The 24,519-nt window shown below is 34.8% G+C and overlaps 2 protein-coding genes across 4 annotated transcripts in view; one reads left to right on the forward strand and one right to left on the reverse strand.

Annotated features, from left to right (window-relative positions):
* Window positions 1-2,090: 2,090 nt before the first annotated feature.
* Window positions 2,091-24,310, reverse strand: Rsod (superoxide dismutase family protein Rsod). 2 transcript variants are annotated; one of them, XM_088229690.1, is made up of 14 exons: window positions 24,290-24,310; window positions 20,221-21,112; window positions 18,066-18,334; window positions 16,755-16,941; window positions 12,869-13,264; window positions 11,535-11,708; window positions 10,102-10,273; window positions 8,569-8,674; window positions 7,550-7,701; window positions 6,628-6,840; window positions 5,699-5,924; window positions 5,265-5,448; window positions 4,215-4,495; window positions 2,091-2,327 (listed from the first exon to the last, which is right to left on the reverse strand). In XM_088229690.1, the coding sequence occupies exons 1-14, from the start codon at window positions 24,306-24,308 to the stop codon at window positions 2,206-2,208; spliced, it is 3,393 nt and encodes a 1,130-aa protein (XP_088085816.1). In that variant the 5' UTR covers window positions 24,309-24,310; the 3' UTR covers window positions 2,091-2,205. The 2 variants fall into 2 exon arrangements, with proteins under 2 accessions (XP_088085816.1, XP_088085815.1); XM_088229689.1 differs by lacking the exon at window positions 24,290-24,310 and adding an exon at window positions 24,136-24,273.
* LOC148279600 (pyridoxal phosphate homeostasis protein) overlaps window positions 23,870-24,519 on the forward strand; it is a 32,023-nt gene continuing 31,373 nt past the window's right edge. The window contains exon 1 of one of the 2 annotated variants that reach the window (XM_088229699.1): window positions 23,870-23,903. Coding sequence is in view for 1 of the 2 variants with exons in the window: in XM_088229698.1 (XP_088085824.1) it covers window positions 24,380-24,466 (87 nt within the window). In the remaining variant the exon portion in view is untranslated. Of the gene's footprint in view, window positions 23,904-24,269; window positions 24,467-24,519 lie in introns of those variants that run through there. The other variant, XM_088229698.1, reaches the window with a different exon arrangement.

A 24,519-nucleotide genomic window follows, 5' to 3' on the forward strand; every position in this document is an offset into this window, starting at 1 on the left:
TTGTATTTATAAAACTACTGCGCGTGTGACATCTCAAGTTCTCTTCTGCTTCTTCTTTGTCGGTTCTTCCGATTGGTCCGTTGAATAACCGTAAACCGGAAATCTTCCACAACTCTCTTATCATTGGTTGATTCTATGAACTAGTGACGTCGTTCAAAGGTTTTGGTTTTATTAAAATATAATTTTTTGTAGGTTTTCAAAAAACTTTGTTGTACAATTTTTACTGCACGTAAGAAAACATATTTTGTATCTAATTTCCAGTAGAGCTGAAGGCGTATTGCAAAGTAAATTATGTTTGATAAAGATGTGATTTATATTTACAGAAATTATAATGTTATGTAATATATATAATGTAGGCCTCGTGGTGAAGTAGTCAGCGTGTCTGCCTACCATGCAAGAGGTCATGGATTCGATTCCCGACATGGTTGACATGAAATATTTATTTAAAGGGGTGATTTTCACTAGATATTTCATAGTTTGTGCACTGGCACCTGAACCGTGAGACTGATCATCTTACCTTTATGTAACAAAAATTATCAAGATATGCTGCGATTAGTGTACCAATGCAGTGCCCAATGCACCATTAGGTGCGGAAAGGGGATGATGATAATGATGATGAATATAGTAATATAAATAAAAAGGTATTTATAAAATAGCAATAGTATGGAGGATAATGTACTGACCTAATTTAGTAACTTAATATAATTTTGCTGTTTAAATTATATTTAATTTCATAGAAATATCTTGAAAGTGTTTGTTTTTAATATTGATTATACTGTATGTTTTCTGAATAAAGTAAAATAATTTTTCAAAGGAAAATATTCAAATTAAAAAAAAACATAAAATTCTCAATTATTTTAAAAGTTCAAGGCTCGGTAGCGGCCCCTAAAACATTAAAAAAATATCAGACATTTTTTTGCCCTCGTTTTCTGCACAACATTTGCATCGTAGATCCTTTTAGCTGTTCTTTTGCTGTCTATTCGCTCTACATGTCCAAACCAACGCAGCACCCCTTTCTTGATTCTGTCAATAATGCATGTCTCAGTCTTACACACTTCACGGATCTCGACATTTGTGCACCTATCATACACCGTTTTACCACACATTCGCCTGAGGGATCGCATTTCGACAGCATTCAACCTACTTTCATCATCATTTTTCCAATTCCATACTTCGCTCCCATACATTTGAGTTGGAACTAGAACTCCGTTGTGAACTGCTAGTTTAGCCTCCTGCGATAAACATTTGTTTGCCAAAGTAGATTTTAGTGCACCGTTCACCCTGTTCCCGGCACTCACCCTCCTTTCAATATCTTTCTCAGCCTTTCCGTCCCTAGTAAACATACTTCCCAGGTATACAAATTCTTCTACCTGATTCAGAATATCTCCGTTCACGCTGATCTCACATTTAGTTATATTTTCATCCCTTTCAAAAACCATCACTTTCGATTTATCAACATTCATAAGCAAATCGCTTTTCTTGCATACACCGTAGACTTTTGTTACCAAGAATTGAAGGTCTTCTTTGCTGCTAGCAAGAAGCACGGCATTAATGCTTCACAAAAATATATTACATGATTGAATTTACAATGTATTCCTCACTGGGAAAACCCGTGCCGAGGAAGACATTTTACAGTTTTATTTTAGGGTGATATATATATTTTTGACATAATGAATTGTTTTGGATTTTTTACATGGATATACAGAAAATGATTTGATTCAAATACAAACACATGGTTACAAGTATCAACTAAGTGTAGGTAGCTTAGCTTGGATTATCGGAATTATAGAGTGTGATTCCATTTCTGTCCATTAACAAAATATTTTTTTTCCGTTTGAATTTTGAATATGTGGATATGTCGCGAGCATTTTTTGGCAGACTGTTGACAGGAATTGGATCCAAGATATAAGTGGGAACATTGACCATAAAATGTTCTCATTCTCGGCACCGGCTGCAGTTCTTCAATGGTTTTCCAGGTTTCTAAGTTTTTGGCGTCGGTTTTGGTCTTGTGATTGAACCAATAAAATAGTAAAACCCAATTGAAAATGAGTATATAAATAATATTAAATTGTAGAAATGAAAAACACAAGTTAAAAATATTTTTTTATACAATTTCACAGAATAAATATAGATAATTGTATTTTATTTATGAAAAAATTGTTTTTCTGCAATTCCATAGAACAATACTATGATGAGTATTTTTATTTATAAAAACAAATAATTTTTGAGTATAACAAAAGTGATGGTGAGATAAATCCAACATGATTCAATGGCAGACGCTCCTGAAGATATAAAGTATGGACGGAATGGATTCTGACTGTTCTTTGCTGCAAAAAAAATTTCATTATGATAAATTCCATGTAAATAAAAGCAAAAAAAACACAAGATTGTGTATTTTATGCAGTTCTTATATTTTTTAGTACATATCTTGTGAACAACTCATCATTTTGTTTGGAATGTATAGGGTCAAGATGGGGGCAGGCACAGTGGATCAAGTACCCTGCACGTTTAAGTATTAACACTACAGTTTAATCTGGCTCCCAGTAAGGTCTCATATATATATATTTATATATACGCCCAATGGGCATTTTTATAGACACATTTATGCACAGAAAATTATTATAAAAAAATTAGAAAGACTCAATGGTTTATAGTAGACTTTGTGGGAGTGGAAGCGGGACAGAGGTGTTTATAATTGAATTTGATTCAGTGATCGATGAAAAAAGACAAATTGTTATCAAATAAATCAAGACTGGTATGTTTGTTGGCAGACCTAAGAATTCTGGGCATTGGGGAATGAAACCATAGTTAGTTATATGGATATCGGTATCGAAGAGTAAGTTTTGTCTGAGGTTTCTAGTTGGGATATTTAATTTTATTAAGCTCAGTAGTTCAGGGGCATCAAAGAGTGAGTTGAGAATTTTAAATAGGACTATAAGGTCGGATTTATTTCGACGGTCTTGAAGAGAAGATATATTCAAGGTAGTTTCTAACTCATTATACGTATATAGGTCTCTGGATAAGCCCAACCTCCAGCCTATCTCATAGGGCAAACACATCACTACTAACTGGCTAGGAGCTGTGACAGTGCGTACAAGTGGTGCGTACATTTTTTTTTTGTGTCTCAAAAGTAAACTTGAAGGTAAATTTTCTTTGTCTCTTGTCCGATTTGATTTTTATCATTGATTTTACTGTAAAATAACAGTATCAATATTCCTATATGAACTATTCGTAGAGAGTTGACTCCTTGGTTTCAGAAAATTAAATTTATTTCAGTGCCTGAAATATGTTCACGTAAATAGGGAATTTTTTAGCAATAATTTGAATCGGATTAGTGATATATCCGATAGTGTACTGTCAGTTCCAGGATGCAGAACTAAGTTCAAACAGAGGCACTCTTTATTGTTGGTCCAAGATCCTTCAATCTCCTACCTAAGGAATTACAAAACATCAAATCTCTGATACAGTTTAAATTAGGTTTGAGGTCTTGGATTAGCATGGAAGGAACAAATACACCTTTAAAAAAAATATATTAACAAATAAAATACATACTGCAAATAAATCCTGTTTTTGTAGTAGCAGCATATGTTAATCTTGTTTTTCTTTTCATGGTTATGTGACACCATATTTATATACGATAAACTTATAAATTATTAAAAAAAGAATGGCCAACGCTCAGACCTCTAAGTCTTTGTGGGCATTTTTTCCAAATTACAGTATAGCTCAATTTTAAGATGTATTTTTTAAAGTGTATTTTTGTAATGAAATTTCTATGTAAATATTTGTATGAAAAAATAAACAAATAAAAAAATTATAATAATGATAAAAGTGAATAAATTTAGCAATTTTTGATTGTTTGACTAGAAAATCAAAATGGCCACATTAGGGTACAGAAGATCAAATACGTTAAGACACAGTTAATCATGAACCACTATGTACCTAACCTATTAGAAGTATTTGTTATGCTACCCACATATTCACTAAAATCTAAATACATATTTATTTACTGTGTACTAGAATGACCCACTGTTAATTTGTTTGTGATGTACTGTACTTGACCTATACGATACAGCTGTGTACACAGTGGACCATTTTCCACTTTTAAATAAAACCGTTGCAACTCTTTATATTGTTAGTAAATCTAAAAAAATACAATGAAGTCTGAAAATACAATAGTTGGATAATAAAGTAGCGAAAATGAATGATTTCCTCACGTTGTTCGTTGGGGTCCCTGATGCCGCACTGGCGGTACGAGATGACCTGCTTCCTCTTGGTGTCCAGGTAACCCGGCACGAACAGCGTGGGCTGGGACAGGCGGCCGGTGGACATCAGGCGGGAGAAGTCCAGCTCCGCAGCGGCGGCCTGGGGACCGCGGAAGTGCAGCAGCAGCTGCAGGCAGGAGCCGTGGTGCAGGGTCTGCACGCTGCGACTGTCGGCGTTCAGCATCCACGGCGGGAGGCCCATCACGTGACGGATGTCTTCCATGAACTGACTTCTGCAGATGAAAAATATAAATATATTTATTTCATGGTCAAATTCAACCTTTAATCTCTAAATATTTTAAGCTCTGTATACTTTACAACGATATTTGGAAGAATACTTAATATCAAATTTAGTAAAAAATGCTGTTTTTTTTTTTTGCTTTTTAATTTGCATAAAATATAAACAATATTTTCCCTAAATTGCTGAAATTGTTTTTTGTATGGCATCACTAAAAACATTCCAAATAATATACCTGTCATAGCGGCAACTCTTTCTTTAAGCTTAAATAAAGATTTTGTGGGGTTTTTTTCACTTTTCCTCTTTTACCTTTCACACCGTAATTAATTAAGATAGACTTCAAAACGCGGACATCAATCAGAACAAGGAAATGTCTACTTTCGGCGTGGCGGAGGAGTAGTGGAGGGACAATTTAATTCTCGTAAAATACATATAAACGGGGTCTATGTTCAAAGAATGCGGTAATGTTATAGTTGTGAATATCGACGAACCAATTTTTATCGAAACTCAACTTGACAACGTCACAAAACACTACCCAAAATTCCTTCAGTTTTGCCTTGAACTTAGAACCCGTCATTACCACTACAATTTTCAGAAATGCGTTCAACTCTAGGGTCTATTGCGTTTCTTGTTTCTTCAAGACTCTTTAGTTTGAAAAGGCTCCAATGATCTTTAAAGCTGGGCAGATTACGATTCTCCCTAGACCCGTAGGTTTTATTTGATTTTATTTTTGTTCTATCTTATTTAAATAATTTTGTACATACACTACAAATCGAGGTGGTTTCCTTATATTGGCGTACTTGATGATGTGAAAGTCAGGCTCAATATTGGCGCAGGCAAATCGTTCTGAACTTCTGTTGGCTCCCATAATGACAATGGACCTTCCCAAGGCGCTTACTACTCCCTCCAAGGGAAGATTAGAGTCTGTGAACATCTGGCGATTCAATCCTGGAAATTTAAACCAAAAAATTACTCATTGAGTCCTGTAGGTGCGTGCACAAATGTCAAAATCCGCGGATTGTGTAAGGCAGAGACAAGCACTATTGACAAAATCAAGAAAAGAGTTCGTTGTTGGTTTGAATGCGTAGAGCAAATGGACAGCAAAAGAACAGCTGAAAGGATTTACGAAGTATATGTTGATGGATGCGGAAAACGAGAAAACCCGAGATAGACACGAGAATAGTATTGCAGACTGTACCAATGTGGATGGTCCCCAGGCGTGAGGACAGATCGCCCACGTGGCAGCGAAGGGGGTTATCGGGACCACACTCCTGGCGGTACAGGTCATGGTTGAGTGGGTCAGCTAGTTGGGTGTAGTAAGGGTTCCAGCGGTATCCTCCGGCCACACAACGAGTGTTCGTCACCTGCACTGCAGCATCCACACCGACAGGATTCACAAAGATAGCCCAGTCGTGATTCATGCTCTGAAACAACAATTCAAAAACATATACAAGGGCTGATGAAAAATATGCCGAATAAATTTTTAAAGCAGCAACTGCTGACGCTATATACATTTGAAGTTATAAGTTCGATAGCCTGATCCATTGAGATAGTTAGTGTCAACAAGTTGTGACTTATCAGTCGGCTTCTAGAGCCGGAAAAATGAGGTCGTATTTACCATGTCTGTTGATTTCGCCAAAGAAGTTAATGAATTGTTCAATTCGGTGTATGGTGATAATGTGATGACTCTGAAAATTGTTTACAAGTGGTTTTTTACATTTTAACCAATAATTTGCAAATGAGTGAAGTGAGTGCATAATTTGTCACAAAATCTCGCTTCTGATCTACGAGATACTGGCCGAAAAAAAGGTTTTCTCCTGTCCACATCCCTCTTACTCTCCGGATTTAGCACCATGTGACTTCTGGCTCTTTTTTGGAAAAAACGTTTTAACACCTTTCCCGACATTGGGAGAGCCACAGCGGAGCAGCTGAAGGCCCTTTCGAAAGAAGTCTTCCAGAAATGCTTCCAATCATGCAATGTTAAGACGAGTGCATCGTTAGCCAAGGACATATTCGTACATAATATAATTAAGGTAACAGTGTGATTCAATTGACATTCATTTAATGCCGATGCACAGCCAGGTGATTGAGCCATTTCTAAGCAGAGATTAAATTTAGTAAACTTACAACATTCCTATCTCTCACTCCGGGATGCCTGAGGTTGACCTCTATAGTGGTGTCACTCTGACTTCCATCATTATACACGAGCTGGGTCATCCTGACGTAGCCGTAGGCAAACCCGGCTGGGTGGTGGAAGGACGCTATGGCCCGTAACTCTCTGGCCTCGGACGGACTGTACCCCCGCTCTATACTGGAGCACGCCCATCTGCGTTGGCCGTTCTGGAAATTTTTGAAGGCACGCATAATGAGAACGATTTTAGACCAACGCTGTGATAGATGATATATATGTAAGCATTTTAAGAAGAGAATAAGGAATTTAAAGAACTGGTTAAAGTTATTTATTTGCATATTTATTTAGAGCAGTAAATTTTTCACTTTTAATTAAAGCTAGGACAAAAAAATAAATAATAATTACTACCTCAAGCTTAGTGATTGTTAAAATCTAGAAAGACTTACACCAAAAAAGTCCAGGTCATGTCTGGAGTTTACAATGCGACATAATCGGGACATTGGTGCATGCAAGCCATAGTTTGCCCTGTGCTGATTATAGAACAGCACAATATTATTTCTCAACAGGTGGATCAGAACATTGAATGCCACTTGTTCCAGTAACAATTGTATATCAATTAAGCCATTTAGTAAATTAAACATAAATATGGAGTCAATGTTATTTCTACATTTCTGTAGACTTGAGATTTGAACATTGACTCCATTTCTCCATAAGTGTGGTCTCCCCTCCCGAGGCCAATTATTTATGCTATTTTTCTTAGCAGACAATGCTGCACCAATTCGATATGATTTTGATATGATTTATCCGGCCCACATGGAAGGGAGACCAGATCACAGAGGAATATTCTAAAAGGAGACGAGCAAGTGAGCAATAGACGCTTTAACTGTGAACATATGATTATATAAACTGTAAGCAAACCTTCTTATGAAGAATGACAGACCGCCCGAGTATACTTTGTGACCCGAATAGAGGAAGAAGCGAATCATTGTATGATCCCATGAACTGGGAGTTCCCTTCTATACCACCAAACTTTCCACTAAGATCTCCTACTTCATATTGATCTGTTGTACCTGGAGGAAAATATTTATGTAAAACACACTTATACAGTAAAACTCACATTCAAAACCTACTTAAACATGTCCAGCAAAGTTAATTACACAATTAAATTCAAATTAAAAACATCATTATTTTTTATTTTCTGATAACGATTTGATAAACGGAGTTCTGCTGTATTTAATAAATATTTTAATAACATCCTAGCAGATTGTAAAGCTATGATTTCGGTGAGAGCGGAGCCGTCATGTAGCGGTGGATGATGTCACTAAAATGTTGTCTGTACAAACCAGATAGCGCAGGCTTCCTAGAGAGTGTTGATTGTGAGCAGAAAGTCGAAAAGTGGTGCCGTCATTTGCAGGATGACCATCAAAATGGTACGAACAGTTTGGAACGTTTTTTTCTCATGTAGCGGTGGTTTTTGTGACTGAAAATGAGTGCAAACGTGATTTGGACTATCAAAAATGGTGAAACTTTGTATGAAAATCATTACAAATTTAAAATTTACACTAAACCTTGAAATGCACACTCTGCATCATGATTTTTAAACATTTCACTCGCCTTTAAATGATAGTTTTAGACTTCCTAATTACACTTTTATTCCAAATATACCTATTCATAATGCTGAGTTTGTATTGATTGTCCTACCAACACAGTATGTCTTAGTTTTATACGAATAAGTCAATAAAATTAGGTGATCACGGCATATCATGGTCTTTAGATAATGGCACCGCTTTCTGTCTATCAGGACGGAAATATACACATGTGTCAATTAGTACAAGCATATTATTCTCCTCTCCCTTGTAACCAAGTGGGGTCTTTGTGGCAACTGAGCCTAGTCTGGCTCTGATGGATTCATATTAAAGTAAATTTTACTTATTTACCTTTAGCTGGTGGTGGAACACTTCTTTCATCGACTTCTACCGGGTTAAACACCTCATACAGAGTGGAAGGTTCACAGGGAAACTCCAGGTCGTCTTCTATTGGAGTCTAAAACACAAAAAAAAATACAATTATTATTTAAAAAATCATATTATTACATTAATAATATTTACTTTAATTTTAAGGAGAAAAACACCAGTGTTTCCGCTAATATTCTGTTTCATTAATTGAAAAATTACAAACGGGCCAATATAATAAGAAATTTGTGTGTTTTTAAATTTTTCTCTTATTATCTATTGTGCTACTGTTATTTACTTTTAAGTTAAAACAATTTTCATTTTGATTAACACCTCTCGTTAATAACATTTTAGAATAGTTTCGCTTTACAGTTAAATTTTCAAGAAATGTTTAAAATACATACCATAGCACAAAACTTATATTAGTATTTTAAAAATGCTGATTTTTAAAAACATGGTAACATTCTGAGTCATGAATACATCCATAGACACTTAAAAATTCTTAATATGGTAACATTATAAAATATCCTTGCACTCTTAGATGTGGTTTGTTTTTTAAAATAGTAGTTGCTTATTTTTCGCCTTACTTATTATGTAAAAGGCTAATAGATTTGGACGTGGTTACAAACTAAGGCATGATTACATTCTGAGATGTAGTTACATTCTAAGACATGGTTACATTATATGATTTGGTTACATTCTAAGGTGTAGTTACATTTTAAGATGTGGTTACATTCTCAGATGTGGGGTTATTCGAAGACATCCTACCATTCTAAGACAAAGTTTTAGGTTCTTGCCTTACACTTCAATTTCTAGAGAGATCACAATAATTTAATATGATTTTCCTTAAGTCTAGATAATATGTTAATAACCTCAACAATGTTTGAGTATGTCCAAATGCTTGCAGACTGGCTGGATTTTCGGGAGTTATTCATATTTAAATTTATTGCAACAGAGAGGGAAAACCTTTTTGAGAAGGGAACATGGGAGTTTAGGCATTTACAGGGCTTATGACCTGCCAATGGCTGGTTTAAGTGGCCACTTTACACACTATGTAACATTCACCATTCCGCCCATGTTTAAACATCCACATTTCCTCAACTCTTCCATCTGTTGACTTTTGTGAAGTAAATGAGCTAAAACCTTTATTGTGCGGGTGAGATTCATCCGGCTGAACCAAATCACCTACTAAGCAACGCCTGAAAACAATTTTCCAATTTTTATACTTCTTCATTTACCAGGTAGTTAATTCAACAATGTTTGAGTATGTCCAAATGCTTGCAGACTGGCTGAATTTCTTCCCTAGGGATTCATATTTTAATTTATTGCAACAGAGAGGGAAAACATTAATGAGAAGAGAACATGGAAGTCTAGGCATTTACAGGGCTTATGACCTGCCAATGGCTGGTTAATTTGGCCACTTTACACACTGTGTAACATTCACCATTCTGCCCATGTTTAAACTGCTACTAAACTACTCTCTGTTGCGAATAATTTAAATGTTGATAACCTACTCACCAAGTGAATAGTGTACTTGCTGACATCGCTAAGTCCCTCTAAGTCCACCTCCATATTAGTGACATCAAACTCTGTCTGCTGAAGGAACTCCAGTTTCCCCGTCACCTTTATCTTGTCCCCGTTGGAGTGCCAATCTTTAGCCACTGCTTTACGCCGATAAACGCCGCCGATACTGAAGAAACAAAAACAATACTTTGTTTTACGAGCTCCTCAAACCCAATAAAACCATCAAGGGAGATCACTATCGAGTACAATTGAAGTGTTTGAGCCGAGCATTGAAGAAAAACGACAACTCTCAGGCACATGTTGCAAGGCCAGTCTAAACATACTTGGAAACGCTCAAATAGAAAGTCCTACCCTACCCACCGCATTCATATTTTCTCCTTCTGATTACCACTTGTTCCAATCGATGACTCATGGCCTGGCTAAGAAAAACTTCCATTCTTCTGAAGATGCCAAAAACTCGCTCTATCCGCGGATAGCCTAAAAAAATGAGTCGTTCTTTTGAAACTATATTCGTATGCGTTTGTAGTGTCTAGAGTCGATTATTGTAATGGTACCTATGCAGGTCTACCAATGAACAAAATGACTCGCCTACAGTCAGTCTGTATTAAATGCTGCAGCGAGACTTATTTTTGGAATCTCTAAGTTCAGTCATATCACTCCACTACTTTGGGAATTACACTGGCTATGTTTTCCACAAAGGGTGGAATACAAACTCTGTTGGCTTATGTATAAATCACTGCACAACTCTGCTCCGGAATATCTAAGGGAACTATGCATTCCAGGTGAACTAGACCAGCTACGTCCACGGCGAGAGAAAAAGTTGTTATACCTCTACGCAAACAGCGCACTAAATTCAATGAACGCGCATTTGCGGTCCCATCCCTATGGCATAAAATGCTCTCCAAGGAGAGGTGCAAGGCTGTGAGAGTGAAGTGATGTTTTGGAAAAAGCTTAAAACCCACTTGTTCTCTAAATTATTTGAATAATTCCGTAGCATGTGATAACAAAATAAATTGTTTGAATTAAATTACAAATTTAAAAGCTTCAGCTAAATTTATTTATCTATAGAATTACTATGTTAAGCGCCCTTGAGATATTATATTACAAAAATAGCCCTGCATAAGTTATCCATAATAATAAAAGTACGCTGCCAGAAAGATGGGAGGAAGCAGTCGCTGGCGATGGACAATACTTTCGATGACATGTTTTTTACTAATTTTTAAAAAATATAGCATTAAATTTTACAAAAAAAATAGCGAAGAACTTATTTGAGTCCCCAATAATATTTATTTTTTTACAGAAATGAAGATGTTGGAAATATGTAAGTCTAGGCATTTACGGAGCTTATGATCTGACATGGGCTGGGTTATGAGATCAAACTTATCTCTTTCAATAACAAATGTTGCTAGTTTACGATTGCAACTTACATTGAGCAGGCCATTCTTTCACCTCTGGCGACGGGTCCGTGATCGTCATATATTACCAGAGACTTCCCGAGGATAGAGTTGACTCCCGCCAACGGCAGAGAAGGATCGGTAAACATCTTTCTAGATATTTTGACGCCATCATTTTTTCGTCCAGCTACGCCCAGAGTTCCGTGTCTAAAATAAAAAATTGACAAGAAAAATTTTAGTTAAATCTTCTGTGTCCAGGCGGATGAAGAAAACAGTTAAACGTGTGAAAAGAAACAAAACCCTAAATGAGAGCTTTCGACTCGACGGCTGCTCTAGGGTACAAATCTTGATGAAGGAAATTGAGTGGAGATAAGTCTGCCTCGTCGTGCAGTGGTTGACGCATTCGCCCACCATTCTCAAGGTCCTGGGTTCAATTCCTGACAGCATGGAGTGTGAAAAAGTGATATTGAATATATTTTGAACTTTAATATTTTATTGTTACTGGATTGGCAACTAAAGTAAAAAATACATTTATGTAACAGACAATCGAACTACGCTGAATTTGGTTTTCGAATGCAGTGGCCTGTGCACCGCTGGGTGCGGAAAGGGGAATGATCAGTTAATTAAATACCAAACCTTATGATGCATAGGTCACTGCATTGGTACTCTAATCGCAGCGCATCTGGATAACTTTTATTACGTGGAAATAAGATGATCAATATTACGCTTCAAGTGCCAGTCCAAAGACAATGAAATATCGCAGTGTAGAACCCCCCTTCAAAATCAATATTTTATGTCTACGCCAGCAGTCGAACCCTGGACCTTAAGCATGGTAGGTGAATGTGCCAACTGCTATGTTACGAGGCGGACTCATCTCTATTTGATTTAGAAATCTCCACCAAAAACGGAAAATTAGTTATTGATGCCAAAATAAACTTAACATAAAAATGTACCTACCTAAATAATAGCGTAATTCAAAACCGTCTCTAAATCTTGCAAAAACAGATGTTAATTATAGGTAATTGACACCGCAAACTTAGCATTCTCAAATCAAATCTCAAATCTCACAATTATTTTTTCAAAGTTTTTCGCAAATATCTCAGTAACTCCTTCAATGGAGATTTCTGAGTTTGCTTCTGATATCCTCATATATGTGTTATTGCCTGAAAAACATGTACGTTCTGCGCACGCATACGTGCAATTTTCAAGCTCAGAACCTGCCCCATGTAAAATAGCAAAAAAAATCGCCCAAGATTTGGCACATTGTACAAGAAACTGCACAAGATCTTTTACAATTTTCTGACCGATGTAAAACGAGCCTAAAAGCTGATCCACCTTACAAATGCATTATCAAACGTTTCAATTACCTTGTGGACAAATCGCCGACCCTGCATTTTCCTATATGCCCAAATCCGCACGCAGTTTCGGGAGCAGACTTATCAAAATCGACCTTAAACGGATTATACACATTCCCAGCGCTGAGGCATCTTCCTGTCCAGTTGTAGAAATCCTGATTCGGGGCAGACTCGTGTACAGCCCACCTGTGTTCGAGGGAGTTGTTTAAGTTCGCCCCGTCCGCGTGCACCAGATACTCAAACAGTATGCTCGTGTCCGTCCACGGCTGGTTTTTGGGTTGCCGCAGAACGACTCTGCCTACCAAAGGGTAGCGGAGAATCACTTGAGCCGTGAATATTTGAGTTTGATATTTTGTATCCTGGTCATACAATGCGATTGATCCACAAACTGTAGGCTTGTCTTCATGTCTAAAAAGATAATTATATATTTTAAATTTTTTGGCAGGTTCTTATAAATTACTTACTTGAAAAACATTACATATTTATTTTATTTTATTTTATTTTGTTTATTCATTCAAAATTACACTAGTTTAAATATTTATGAACTTATTAAGGCCTTTTAGGCTATGCCCGTGTCAAGCCACAATAAATAACAATAAAAATACGTAGTAAAATTAATTAGATCAAATTATAATGACAGAATAACAATCTAGAAAAAAAAGGTAAATGTAATAAATAATCAAATTCCAAAGAATACAATGCAAAAAATATAATCAGAAATAATTTTTAAAATATAAATTATACAAATTAAGAATCACACATAATCAAATATACAAAATAGTGGTATCATAAAAATCAACAAAATGATAGTAAAATATAGTAGTATTAAAAAAAACAAAATAAGAGTATCATTTAAATCAACAGAAAAAAATATATATAAAGCATAATTGAGATATGTTTTCTAGAAACTCTCTCAATACTATAGTAAGAAATATAAGAAACAGGAGCAATAAATCATATGCCAAGTAATAGTACGTACTAAATTAAATTATACAAAAATACATAATGAAAAAAACATAAAAATTATCAATTTATATAAAAAGCAAATAAAAGTAAAAGTATGGAAGGAAAGCAGATTTAAGTAAAATTTTGCTAATCTCGAACTTTAAAAAAATTGACAACCTCGTCCCTATCGATGTGCAGCAACCAATTGCAAACATTTTTCTTAAATACATATTACACCATATTTCATTACATTATTAAAAATTAAAAACTATCACTAAAACAAAAAACTTTTTTCAATTAACCATTTGAGCATACGTCTCACTCCTGTATTTTTAATATTGTTTGGTAAATTGTTAAATATTTTAGGTAAACTATATTGCAGTGTTCTTTTGCCATATTTATTGCAATATCTAGGAACAGCTAGCCCTTCCATACTAGTAAACCTGGTGTTGTAATCATGTACCAACTTGTGTTTATACTCGGAGTGCGACGCATGCTGACAAATTAAGTTGTTCCAAAGTAGAGCCCTGACTGATAATTTATTTACAGATTTATACATCAATGATATTGAAATATTGTGTCTCTGGCGGTATACATATTTACGTAGTACCCATTTGATCATAGAATTTTGCAAAGTTTGAATAAAATTAATATTAGTTTCACTTGATAACCCCCAAGAAGTTATAGCGTATCGTATAATTGATTCAGAGAGAGATAAATAAATAATTCGTTAAGTATTAACAGGGACATAATATATTAATATATACATTCTATTACTTATTGCTCTTAATCGCATACACAATTTCCTAATACGATTTGTTTGCTATTTAGCAAAGTGTTTATAATTATTCGAAAGAGCTCTTCCTGCTCTACAAAACTGTGCTAATAATAAACTGCGCTGTTTAGAATAATTCAGAAGTCGAGAGTCAAGCGATACCTCCACCTAAAGAAGACCATGATCTGCGTTTGGTGGGACAGGAAGGATGTGTTGCAAAAGATCTGGAAAGATTGTCTCTAGCAGACGGCATTCTTATCTTGCATGCGCTAATCGTCACCGTGCATATTTTGTTTAGCACGAGCTTTAACCCTAAATTTATATAAAAAATACCAGATCTGGTAAAAGAGTGAGTTGAGTGAGATAACAGTAAATCACGAGTAAGAGGGAGAAGATAATATATTAGATGTTAACATAAGATGTGTTGGATTTTTCCAAATTTAAAAAAGAGCACCAAAAGTAAAACAAAATGGTAAAGGCAGTATGCCATTCGAAAGAAAACTTTATCATCTACAAGATAGTGTGTTTGCTTTTACGTTACATATATTATTTTGTTTAATTACGAGCCTTCAAAATAGAATATCAAGTAGATGAAAATAAGCATTTTTGACACCTGTTCTGTTTGCGTTGAATCGAGGAACTAAAGCTGCCAAAGCAGCTCGCGATATTTGCGCAGTGTATAATGAAAATGCTATGAATTATTGACTAATATTTTGTAATATTTTTTTATTGTGTTCTCATCTTATGTTAACACCTAATACCTAATTCTAGATATATAGTTCGCTTCTAATGTCACTTTGAACACGCGTTCTGGTTTCATATTCCGTTTTCAAAAATTTTCTCTGCCTCCATTGTGATGTATCAGTTCATAATAATGCAAGTAAAGTACAGAATTGTAAAGCGCCCTTAGGGCGATATTTCATCAAAAAAGTGCTACAAATATTAACCACATATATGTAGGATTTTATGCACGTCGAGGCATGGGAGCTCCTACCCAGTTGGAGGTGACAGAAGAAAACGATGTTGATGTTAGATGCGTGTTATCACATGTCGTATAAACAGAGTAACAACATAAATGTTTTACGTTTGTAACCAAGCACCTGGGCCACATTCTGAAACTGACTGTATGAACTGACTTTATGAACTGACTGTCCGAACTGACTGTATGCTGGAACTGAACTATCTAAAGATGCTACCACTTATGTATAGTTATTGTCCAGTGTCCACTTTACTTCCTAGTGAGAACTTGATTTCGTGTACTACTTCCCTAGCTGTCAGCGATTATCGATATGGCTGATATCCGCGCATGTCAGCAATTTTTCACAAGGAATTTAGGTGTTTTGACAATCTGTTGTTTATTTATTTTTTTAAAAAGAAATATTAGCTTTCTTATAATTTACCCAAATATTTAAATTTTGGTGACCATTTGCAACGAGTTGTAAATAACTCATTATTAGAAAATGGAAATCAAATTGGGGTAGAGTGGGATTTGAACCTCGGACCATTGATCCGTGAGTCCGCAATACTAGCCACGGGACCACAGGGATTAAACCCGGTTGACACCGGGATTAAACCCGGTTTGCATACAGGAAATGTATGAATTGATTTCTGCACTGTCCTTAAGACGATAGTAGGTCATATGACAGTGGGCATTTATTTCCCGGTGACTTCTACATATTAATTAATTATTTATTCAAACATAATACAAAATAAATTTTACAATACAAAATTTAAAAATATAGATTATACAAACATCACTCTGTCAGATTTAAAATTTACACTAAAAATGTATTATGTAACTTAGTAGACATTATAATAATAAATATGTACATCTCCCCCCCCCCTCCTTATCCTCTCTTCAAGCATTTTTGTCCTTATCCCGCCCAATTTACAGTAACTTAATGTTCTTAAAATTAATGTTTAAAAAATCTTTGATTATTGAGTACTTGAAAATAACATTTTTATATGTATAAATTGTTTGTATTTATTTGATATGTAATATATATATTCTTTACTAACTTTGTATACTATGTGGAAATCTGTTATTAGTTCTGAGTTTATACACTATATCTGTTTGTTTACTAAAAATATGTATGTAGAACTGTTGATTTCCCTAATAAAATAAAAATAAAATAAATAAAATAATATAAAACAAGAAAAATAATTTTTAAATGTTACCGTTTGATAAGCAAGCTCCTTTGTATAATACTATTTGGCCCATGTAAAGGAAGGAATATGTCCCAATATGAGCCACTCAACTCGTTACTTAACCCAGGAAGTAAATATTTATGGACCAGATACTCGGTGCGATCTTTCATCTTCCCCAACAAGTCTCCGATGGCGTATTGGTCCTGTGTACCCATTCCTGAAAAAAATACATTGAGGTGTTTCATTAAAAAGAATTGTAGACGACAGATAGCTATCAAGGCTCCCAGATTACAGAGAGCTCCATCAGGCAGCTTTTCTCGTTTGGCTGGCTTTTCTTTGTACCCGCTAAACATCAGAACACACTAAACTTCGAAAAACATGGCTACATGAGAAACCGGAAATCTAACATTACAACCTGTGAACCTGTGACGTTTCAAAGTAGTTTATTTTTACTAAAACCATTTTTAATATTTTTTTCATACAGTTTCGAGGAACTTAGCTGTACAATTAAATACTTTAATTTTTAAAGCGTGCGTCGGGGTCAAACTCCATTCATCGATGACACACACACGTGCCAAACAATTTTACTTGCAATGTAGAGTAACGACCGAAGAGGTAAGTCAGCATTTTATATAGAATACAATACGTCATATTTGCAATAGCAACAGTATTGCACATAAGATGTCCTTCTAACGTCCTGGAGTACATTAAATTTGTTCCCGCCATGGAGATATGAATAACAAAGGAACACAGCCTATAAAGAGGGCACAGGGCATGGTAACGTCAGTCCAACCATGCAACATAACTAAATTCATCATTTATTTGCCATGTAACAATTTCCCGTAGCACTGAACTTTCTCATTGCACCATTCATCATTCATCACTGGCAGTCTCCGTGGTGTAGTGGTTTAGACACTTGACTCACGCATGAAGGTTCCGGGTTCGATTTCCGGTGAGAACACCAAAAATAATAATGTGATTTTTCTCAAGCCTTGACATTCTGTGCCGTAATTCACCGCTGTAATTTGGCATCCTGGCCTGTTGTGATGCAAAAAAATAAAATAATAATAATAAAATCAAACAGAGTGGGAAAAAATGCTTAGTCAACAGAAAGCAATAAAAATGGAAGCTTAATCAAAAAAATTATTACAAACATATTTTTAAAACATTATTTTCATCAATTTCATTAAAGCGCAATTGTAATTTTTAGGTCCCAACTTGTTAGAAAATTCCATGGTAAGTCAGGACTCTTCTATACTAAAATCAAAATGCTCTAGAGTTATATAGATTGTTTGGAAATATTTGTATGTGTGCTGTGAACTAATGAATAAATAAACTTGCCTGCAGGAGGGGTCCTATTAACATCAACATTTTTGGGATTGTATATATTCCCCGTGGAGGAACACTTATCAAAACTTTTCACAAAATACTTTTTCGGTTCCTGGGGCAGTTCATGGATGTTGTAAGTGGATACAGAACTGGCGTAGCGGAGAGAGGACTCGTAAGTTCCATCAGATGCAGATATATTGAATGTCACCCAAGTGGGGTCGAATCTAGACTGCTGTTTGAATTCAACTTCGCCTTTGATTCCGTGGGAGTCTAATAATACCCTGTAATCAATTATAATCGAAATTATTGCATTTGCATAAGTGCAATTGAAGAAATAAGGAAGATCCAGGCGTGTACTTCAAATTCCCAAATAGTTTATTTCCAAGAAGCATATATTCCTAGCAGATGATTCTACAACAAATGATTTTTTAATCCAGTTTTTTAAACATCTAAATATTATTACTCTAGAAATGATTGATTGCATCTGTCCTGTACGGGCTTATTTTGCCTTATGGTGAATTTTTTTTTTAGTATATGTACTTACGAAGCGAAAAGTTTCGTAAGTGAGTTGAAAGGTCTGATTTCGGTTTATAAATTGGATAAAATTTTGGTTTAACGTTTCACAAATCGGCCGCTAGATGGCAGGATATTTAAATGTTTTTATTTTGCTTATAAAATAATATCTGTATCTATATACATATATAAATGAGACAGATTTGAGTCAAGCGTCGTAACCACTTCAATACGGAGGCTGCCGGGATATTAAATATATTATAACTGTGTGGTTTTGAAAGCGTTATTCTAAGAGACAGATTTTTTTTTTTTTTTTGAAGAAATATTTATTTTATTTTTATTATATATTTTTTTTTTTTAAAGATTTACCCAAACTATTTATTTATTAGAAAATGAGAACCTAGTTGTGGTAGAGCGTGGTGCGATGCTCGGACCTCTGATCCCTGGGTCCGCGACACCTAGCCACAGAACCACGCCCCCGGTTCATTATTATATTTAGATTGCTCATAACAGCAAAAAATAAATTGTGAGGCTCAAAAGGGTGAAATTTCACTTTGCCCGAGATTCTAATAAATCAAATGAGGCCCGAAGGGCCGAATTTCCTAGCATGTCACAGTCGGCGACAGCCATATAAATAGTTTACTAGTATAAATAGTTTACTGCTAGTGCATATAAATAGTTCACTAATTCTTTGAGTTTTGATTTGTTATGCTATTTTAAAAATTTTCTGCAATTTCAAGTCTTTTGTGAAGTTCCCATAGGCTATTTTCAGTACAATAAGAAAAATCTTGTTTATTCACAGCTCCAGAGATAAAAATGGGCTCGATAAAAATAGGTTTTAAAAATTCTCTCGGAGGGATTTATTAAAGCATTTCCTGACAGCTAGTCAATAACACCCAATCCTTGGACAAGCATTAGTTTGTAGGGATGAAACAACAAATCTTCATAAAGAATTCTCCTCAAAGAACGGTGCGTCATCACAAAAGCAAGCACGTGCTTTCGAGTTTAGCGTTTCGGTGACTGCTCAAATACTGTTCTAACCAACTGCACGGGTAACTGTTCGGGTGTTTTAACAGTTCTAGGTGCGAAATGTCCACCTTCTTTTAAGGTACATTCAGTTTCTTTCGAAATGGCGCGTGGAATGCTGAGGTGTTGAAAAAGTCCTTTGCGTAGTGATCACCGAATGGTTACTTTCGTAAAATACGCTCACAACAAAACCTCAGTGCAATCCAATAAAAATCATGGTGTTGACTGAAAATGGGATGATAGTGTAAATTCAATAAGACTACTCGTATTTGTCTACTTTAATTTCAGCCTGAGCAATGACAATATTACCAAGTATCAATGCAAAAAAAGAAACTTTTATAATATTGGTGTGGTGAAACAAACTGAATTTAAATATTACAGTTTTGAGAAAAATTAGTATAAGTGAATATTCTTTTTTTAAATACATAATAGTTCTGTCATAATACTGGTTAGTGAAAATAAAATTCCTAACCGAGTATACCACATATTTCAAAGACTATATTATATAATGTTTTGAAAAGGTTTATTACAAAAGAGATAAGTAATTGATATTTTTCAATTGGGCCTTTCCACCATCAATATAACGATATTGTTATCATATGAAATGTTTTTAATTTAAAATACTTACTTTGAGTATCTCGGGTGATGATGCCTTATTTTCGCACAAGCCAAAAAACTGTCGGAGTGCTTCGGGTCAAAAATAACAATATACAGAGTTCTATGAGGCCCTTCGAGGTCACTCGGTAATAAGGTCAACCCTTCATCCTTATAAAGAGACTTCGTCCTTTCGTTTGTAACGTCTGTCGCTATTTGAAGCTCATCGAGCCTGGAATCGATATCCCCAATCCCTTTTCCAGCTCCCTTATTCTCCGGATCAAACACCAACTGCAGAATATTGCAATTTTCTTCAGATTTATCTTTACCAGAATCAAAAATATCAGTCACGTAAACTTTCCACTTGTGCTCTGTAAACGGCTGTTTCAAATTTGTATTTTTAACATGGTATAAATCCGTTTGGATAAAGGTATCCGGGTGATCAGAATCTTTTGATGCGATCCATCGGAAAAATATTGTTCCAGCGATCGGGGTGTAAAATTTAGCAAACGCTACCCTTTCAACGGTTCTGTCATTTGAAACAATCGTAGCGCAAATTCGTCTTTGAGTTTCAGGAGAAACAAGTACTAAACTTTTTCCCCAGAATCCTATTTTCCCAGTGAGATTATTTTTGCTTTCGAATTCGCTGGTTTGATTGTCGGGAAGCGTCAAAAATCCGAGTTCCTCTGTCAGTTTTATAACGTCTTTTCCGAGTTTCGATGGCGCGCACCTTTCTTCGTCGATTTCTGAATAGTCGACAGGGAATTCGTGAATTGTCCATTGCCATACTTGATCTGGATATTCTAGAGTAGTTTTTAAATTTGTTCGTATGCTGACGACAGCTTCAGCCTTTTGAGAAAACTCTATCTCCCCGTGTAATCCATGTTGAGAAATATACGCTCTCAATACAACAGCTTCCGAAAAACCTGCAAAAATATTTTTTCAATTCGTCAAATTTCTAACTTCCGGAAAATGAATTTGGAACTGAAATATAGAAGAACAAAACAATCTCGCTCACCATTTTATATATCAATTTCGAATTCATATTCAAAATAATAATTACGCTGTCAAAATGTCAAAATAAAGTCAAAACGAAATGACAGAAGATGATATTTGAAAAATTGCCGTTCTAAAAACAAAACAAGTCGATAAAAATATTTTGCTATAATTCTATGCTACAAACACTGGTGTTAAAAAGCGCTAAACATGAATGATAAAATACTAAACATGTAAAACTATAAGTAATGTTCTTACAATAGACATTAGGATCACAACCGAGATAAAAAAGTTTATTAGTGGTGTAAATTATGAACAAAACTTTCATAACAGATTTTTGTAGCCTAAATTAGTTTATTGGTTTATTGAAATATCAATATATAATTATTCGTGTTTAAATTTATTATTCATACGGAAAAATGAATTGACGATATGTTTTTTTAGGACTCGAGAAAAATTAAAAATATATATTTCAAACTAGAATCATACAAGATTCGAAGGGAGTAAGCAGTATTTCGATTAAAAGTTTCGAAAACGTTTACGTTATAACCTTGTTAAGAATATTTACATGAACTCATAATAAAGATTTTTTTACCGGCGTTTATTTTTTAGTGATTTATACAATCGGATTTTATTTCCTGTGTGAAATATGTAACATTGTTCGCGATTCGCGACTGACTAATCCGAGCATCCAAGGTTCTGAAGTGGCATACTTAGATATAAGAAATACAAGACAATGTAAATATTGTTTTATTTGTATTAAAAAAAAAAACGTTATCCCCTCAAAGTAATAATGCGCATGCTATAGAGAAGCCTAAACCTAAAAAAAACATGATGATATTAAGTATTAAGTTAGCTACAGTTCGCAGCAAAACAATGGGCTGTACTCAGGTCGAGAATAATTGCCAAATCGATATTAATTTGCATTGTAATTACTTTGAAATATTTAAGCTAGGGTTTCCTAGGACAGCGGTGCCCGTATTTTAACGGCCGTAGTGAACGGTGATGCAATGGACAGCCGTCGTAAAGGTGACTAGAGTGTGGTTTTCTAGGAAAACGGTGTTATCAACACCATTTAACACCGTTTTCCTAGAAAACCACTCTCTAATCACCTTTACGACGGCTGTCCACTGCATCACCGTTCACTACGGCCGTTAAAATACGGGCACCGCTGTCCTAGGAAACCCTAGCTTTACACCTTTGACGCTCATACTGCTGCAACCAAACACACTATAATTCAACATTGTCGATTTTTATTTATTTTAAAAATAAATATCCAAGTTATTTAAAAACAAAGCTTCCGTTACGCGTCTGTTGCCAAACAAAACAAAATGGCCGCCAGCAGAGTGAAGTTGTCGCTAACTAAAAATATGTTTCTAAATGAGTTTTTTTTTAAAAAACTCCTTGGGAATATTGTATATAATTATGTATAATATGTTTTCAATTTAATAAAAAAATAAAAAAAATGTAACGGTTTCCTTCTATGCAAAATAATGATAGGGCCCCTCTATAGCTAGCGCATTATTCATCATCATCATCAATCCCTTTCCACACCTAATGGTGCATAGGGCACTGGATTGGTACACCAATCGCAGCATATTTAGATCAATTTTGTTACACGAAGATAAGGTGATCAGCCTTACGTTTCAGGTACCCGAACAGGGACTATAAAATATTTTAGTGTAAAAACACCCTTTTAAATAAATATTTCATATCAACCATGTCGTAAATCGAATCCGAAACCTCTTGCATGGTAGGCAAACGCGCTAACCATTACACCACGAGGCTGACATTATTAATCTGAGGTTATCCCTATATTTTTCCACCAATCCTTCTGCCAAAAAAAACACATTAGAACATTGTTTTAGGATGAACTAATGTCATAAAATAGGTATTATTTTAGATTTAGAAATAATTTTATCGCTAAGTAACCAACATAATTTGATTTCAATTTATTCTGTAAATTTTTTAACATTAAACATCATTTTTAGTTATTTGTAAAATAGTGTCCTTCAGAGCATTTTCTGTCGACGACATTGACATATTAATACACATAGACATGCCTTGAGCCCTCAAAAATGACGACACTCAACTCATGCCCAACGCGTATTTAGTCGTTCTTCGACCGCCAGCCACGCGTGACCTTTATAATTGAAACCAAAATATCTGTTTGTGTCATGAAAGCGTGTAAAAATCTTTCGGATTACCATTGTAAAGAGGATTTTGTAACTTTTCTTTAGTAAATATTTGTTCATGAGTGAAACGAAGCTTAAAACAATTCATATTCTAGTGTAAATATGTTTTTATTGTAAACGGCAAACTACGCTTAGCGGCGCAATTGCGAAGCTCTTTTTACTTACAGGGCTGTACTGATAGAAATACGTTTTTAAAATATAATAAATGTGAGTTAATATTATATTTGCGATCCCAAAAATCCAATTAAATATGGGTCGAAATTAAAAAAAATTTAAGGATAGAATCCGATTGGGATACGCGAAAAACGAATCTTGATTTTATTAACGTCAAAATATAAACACTTTTATACTGCTGTTGAATGCAGCCCTGGTCTAAATAAACAAACTAATGTTTTATTCTATAGTGCGCGTCTGTGCATTAATATATCAATGGTCGACGATATCAGATATAGAGACGTATGAATTTTATTGGTGTATTATTTTAAAAGAGGTCGAATAATAGCTTTAAAATCGTGTAAAATATTGGGTAAGTGCTTAAAACTATTAATATGACTCATTTTATTGGTCATCGTAAAAACATTTCTTGAAATTAATAACAAATATAACCATTATAATTCGTGTGTTTTTCATAGGAAGACGCGTTCTATACATATAATCTTCAGAATTTATTATATTTAAAACATCTGTTAAGTCTGTGTCCAAATTGTCCAGTGGTCAAGATCTAGATCAAAATTATAATATAAAACACCTTTACTCACAATTAGAAAGTAGGACAAACACACAATTATAAATTAAACACAAATTAATACGGAACATTATAAAAATTTGGACGGCAATATCACAGAAATGTTCATCTACTTTAAGTCATAACGAAGGAACAAAATATTTAACTTATCATTTCAACATTATAACCTTCAGACACAACTCCCATTCGCATTTGTCACAAGAAACTGGACAAAATGAATTCATTCATTTACCTGTGAAAGTTTGTGAACTTGAAAAATGAAAGAGATAGACTTATGCAATGTTACTACTAAAATAGAGAAGGATAAAAATGACAGCAACTGCCGTGAAGTTCGTATAAAGCAGGTAAAAGTTTTGACAGTTTTATATATGAGAGCCATCTATTGAGTAAATTATAA

The sequence above is a fragment of the Micrasema longulum genome, unplaced genomic scaffold (genome assembly GCF_059751315.1).
Source record: "Micrasema longulum isolate JH-2025_06_02 unplaced genomic scaffold, ASM5975131v1 h1tg000696l, whole genome shotgun sequence".
Classification (NCBI taxonomy): domain Eukaryota; kingdom Metazoa; phylum Arthropoda; class Insecta; order Trichoptera; family Brachycentridae; genus Micrasema; species Micrasema longulum.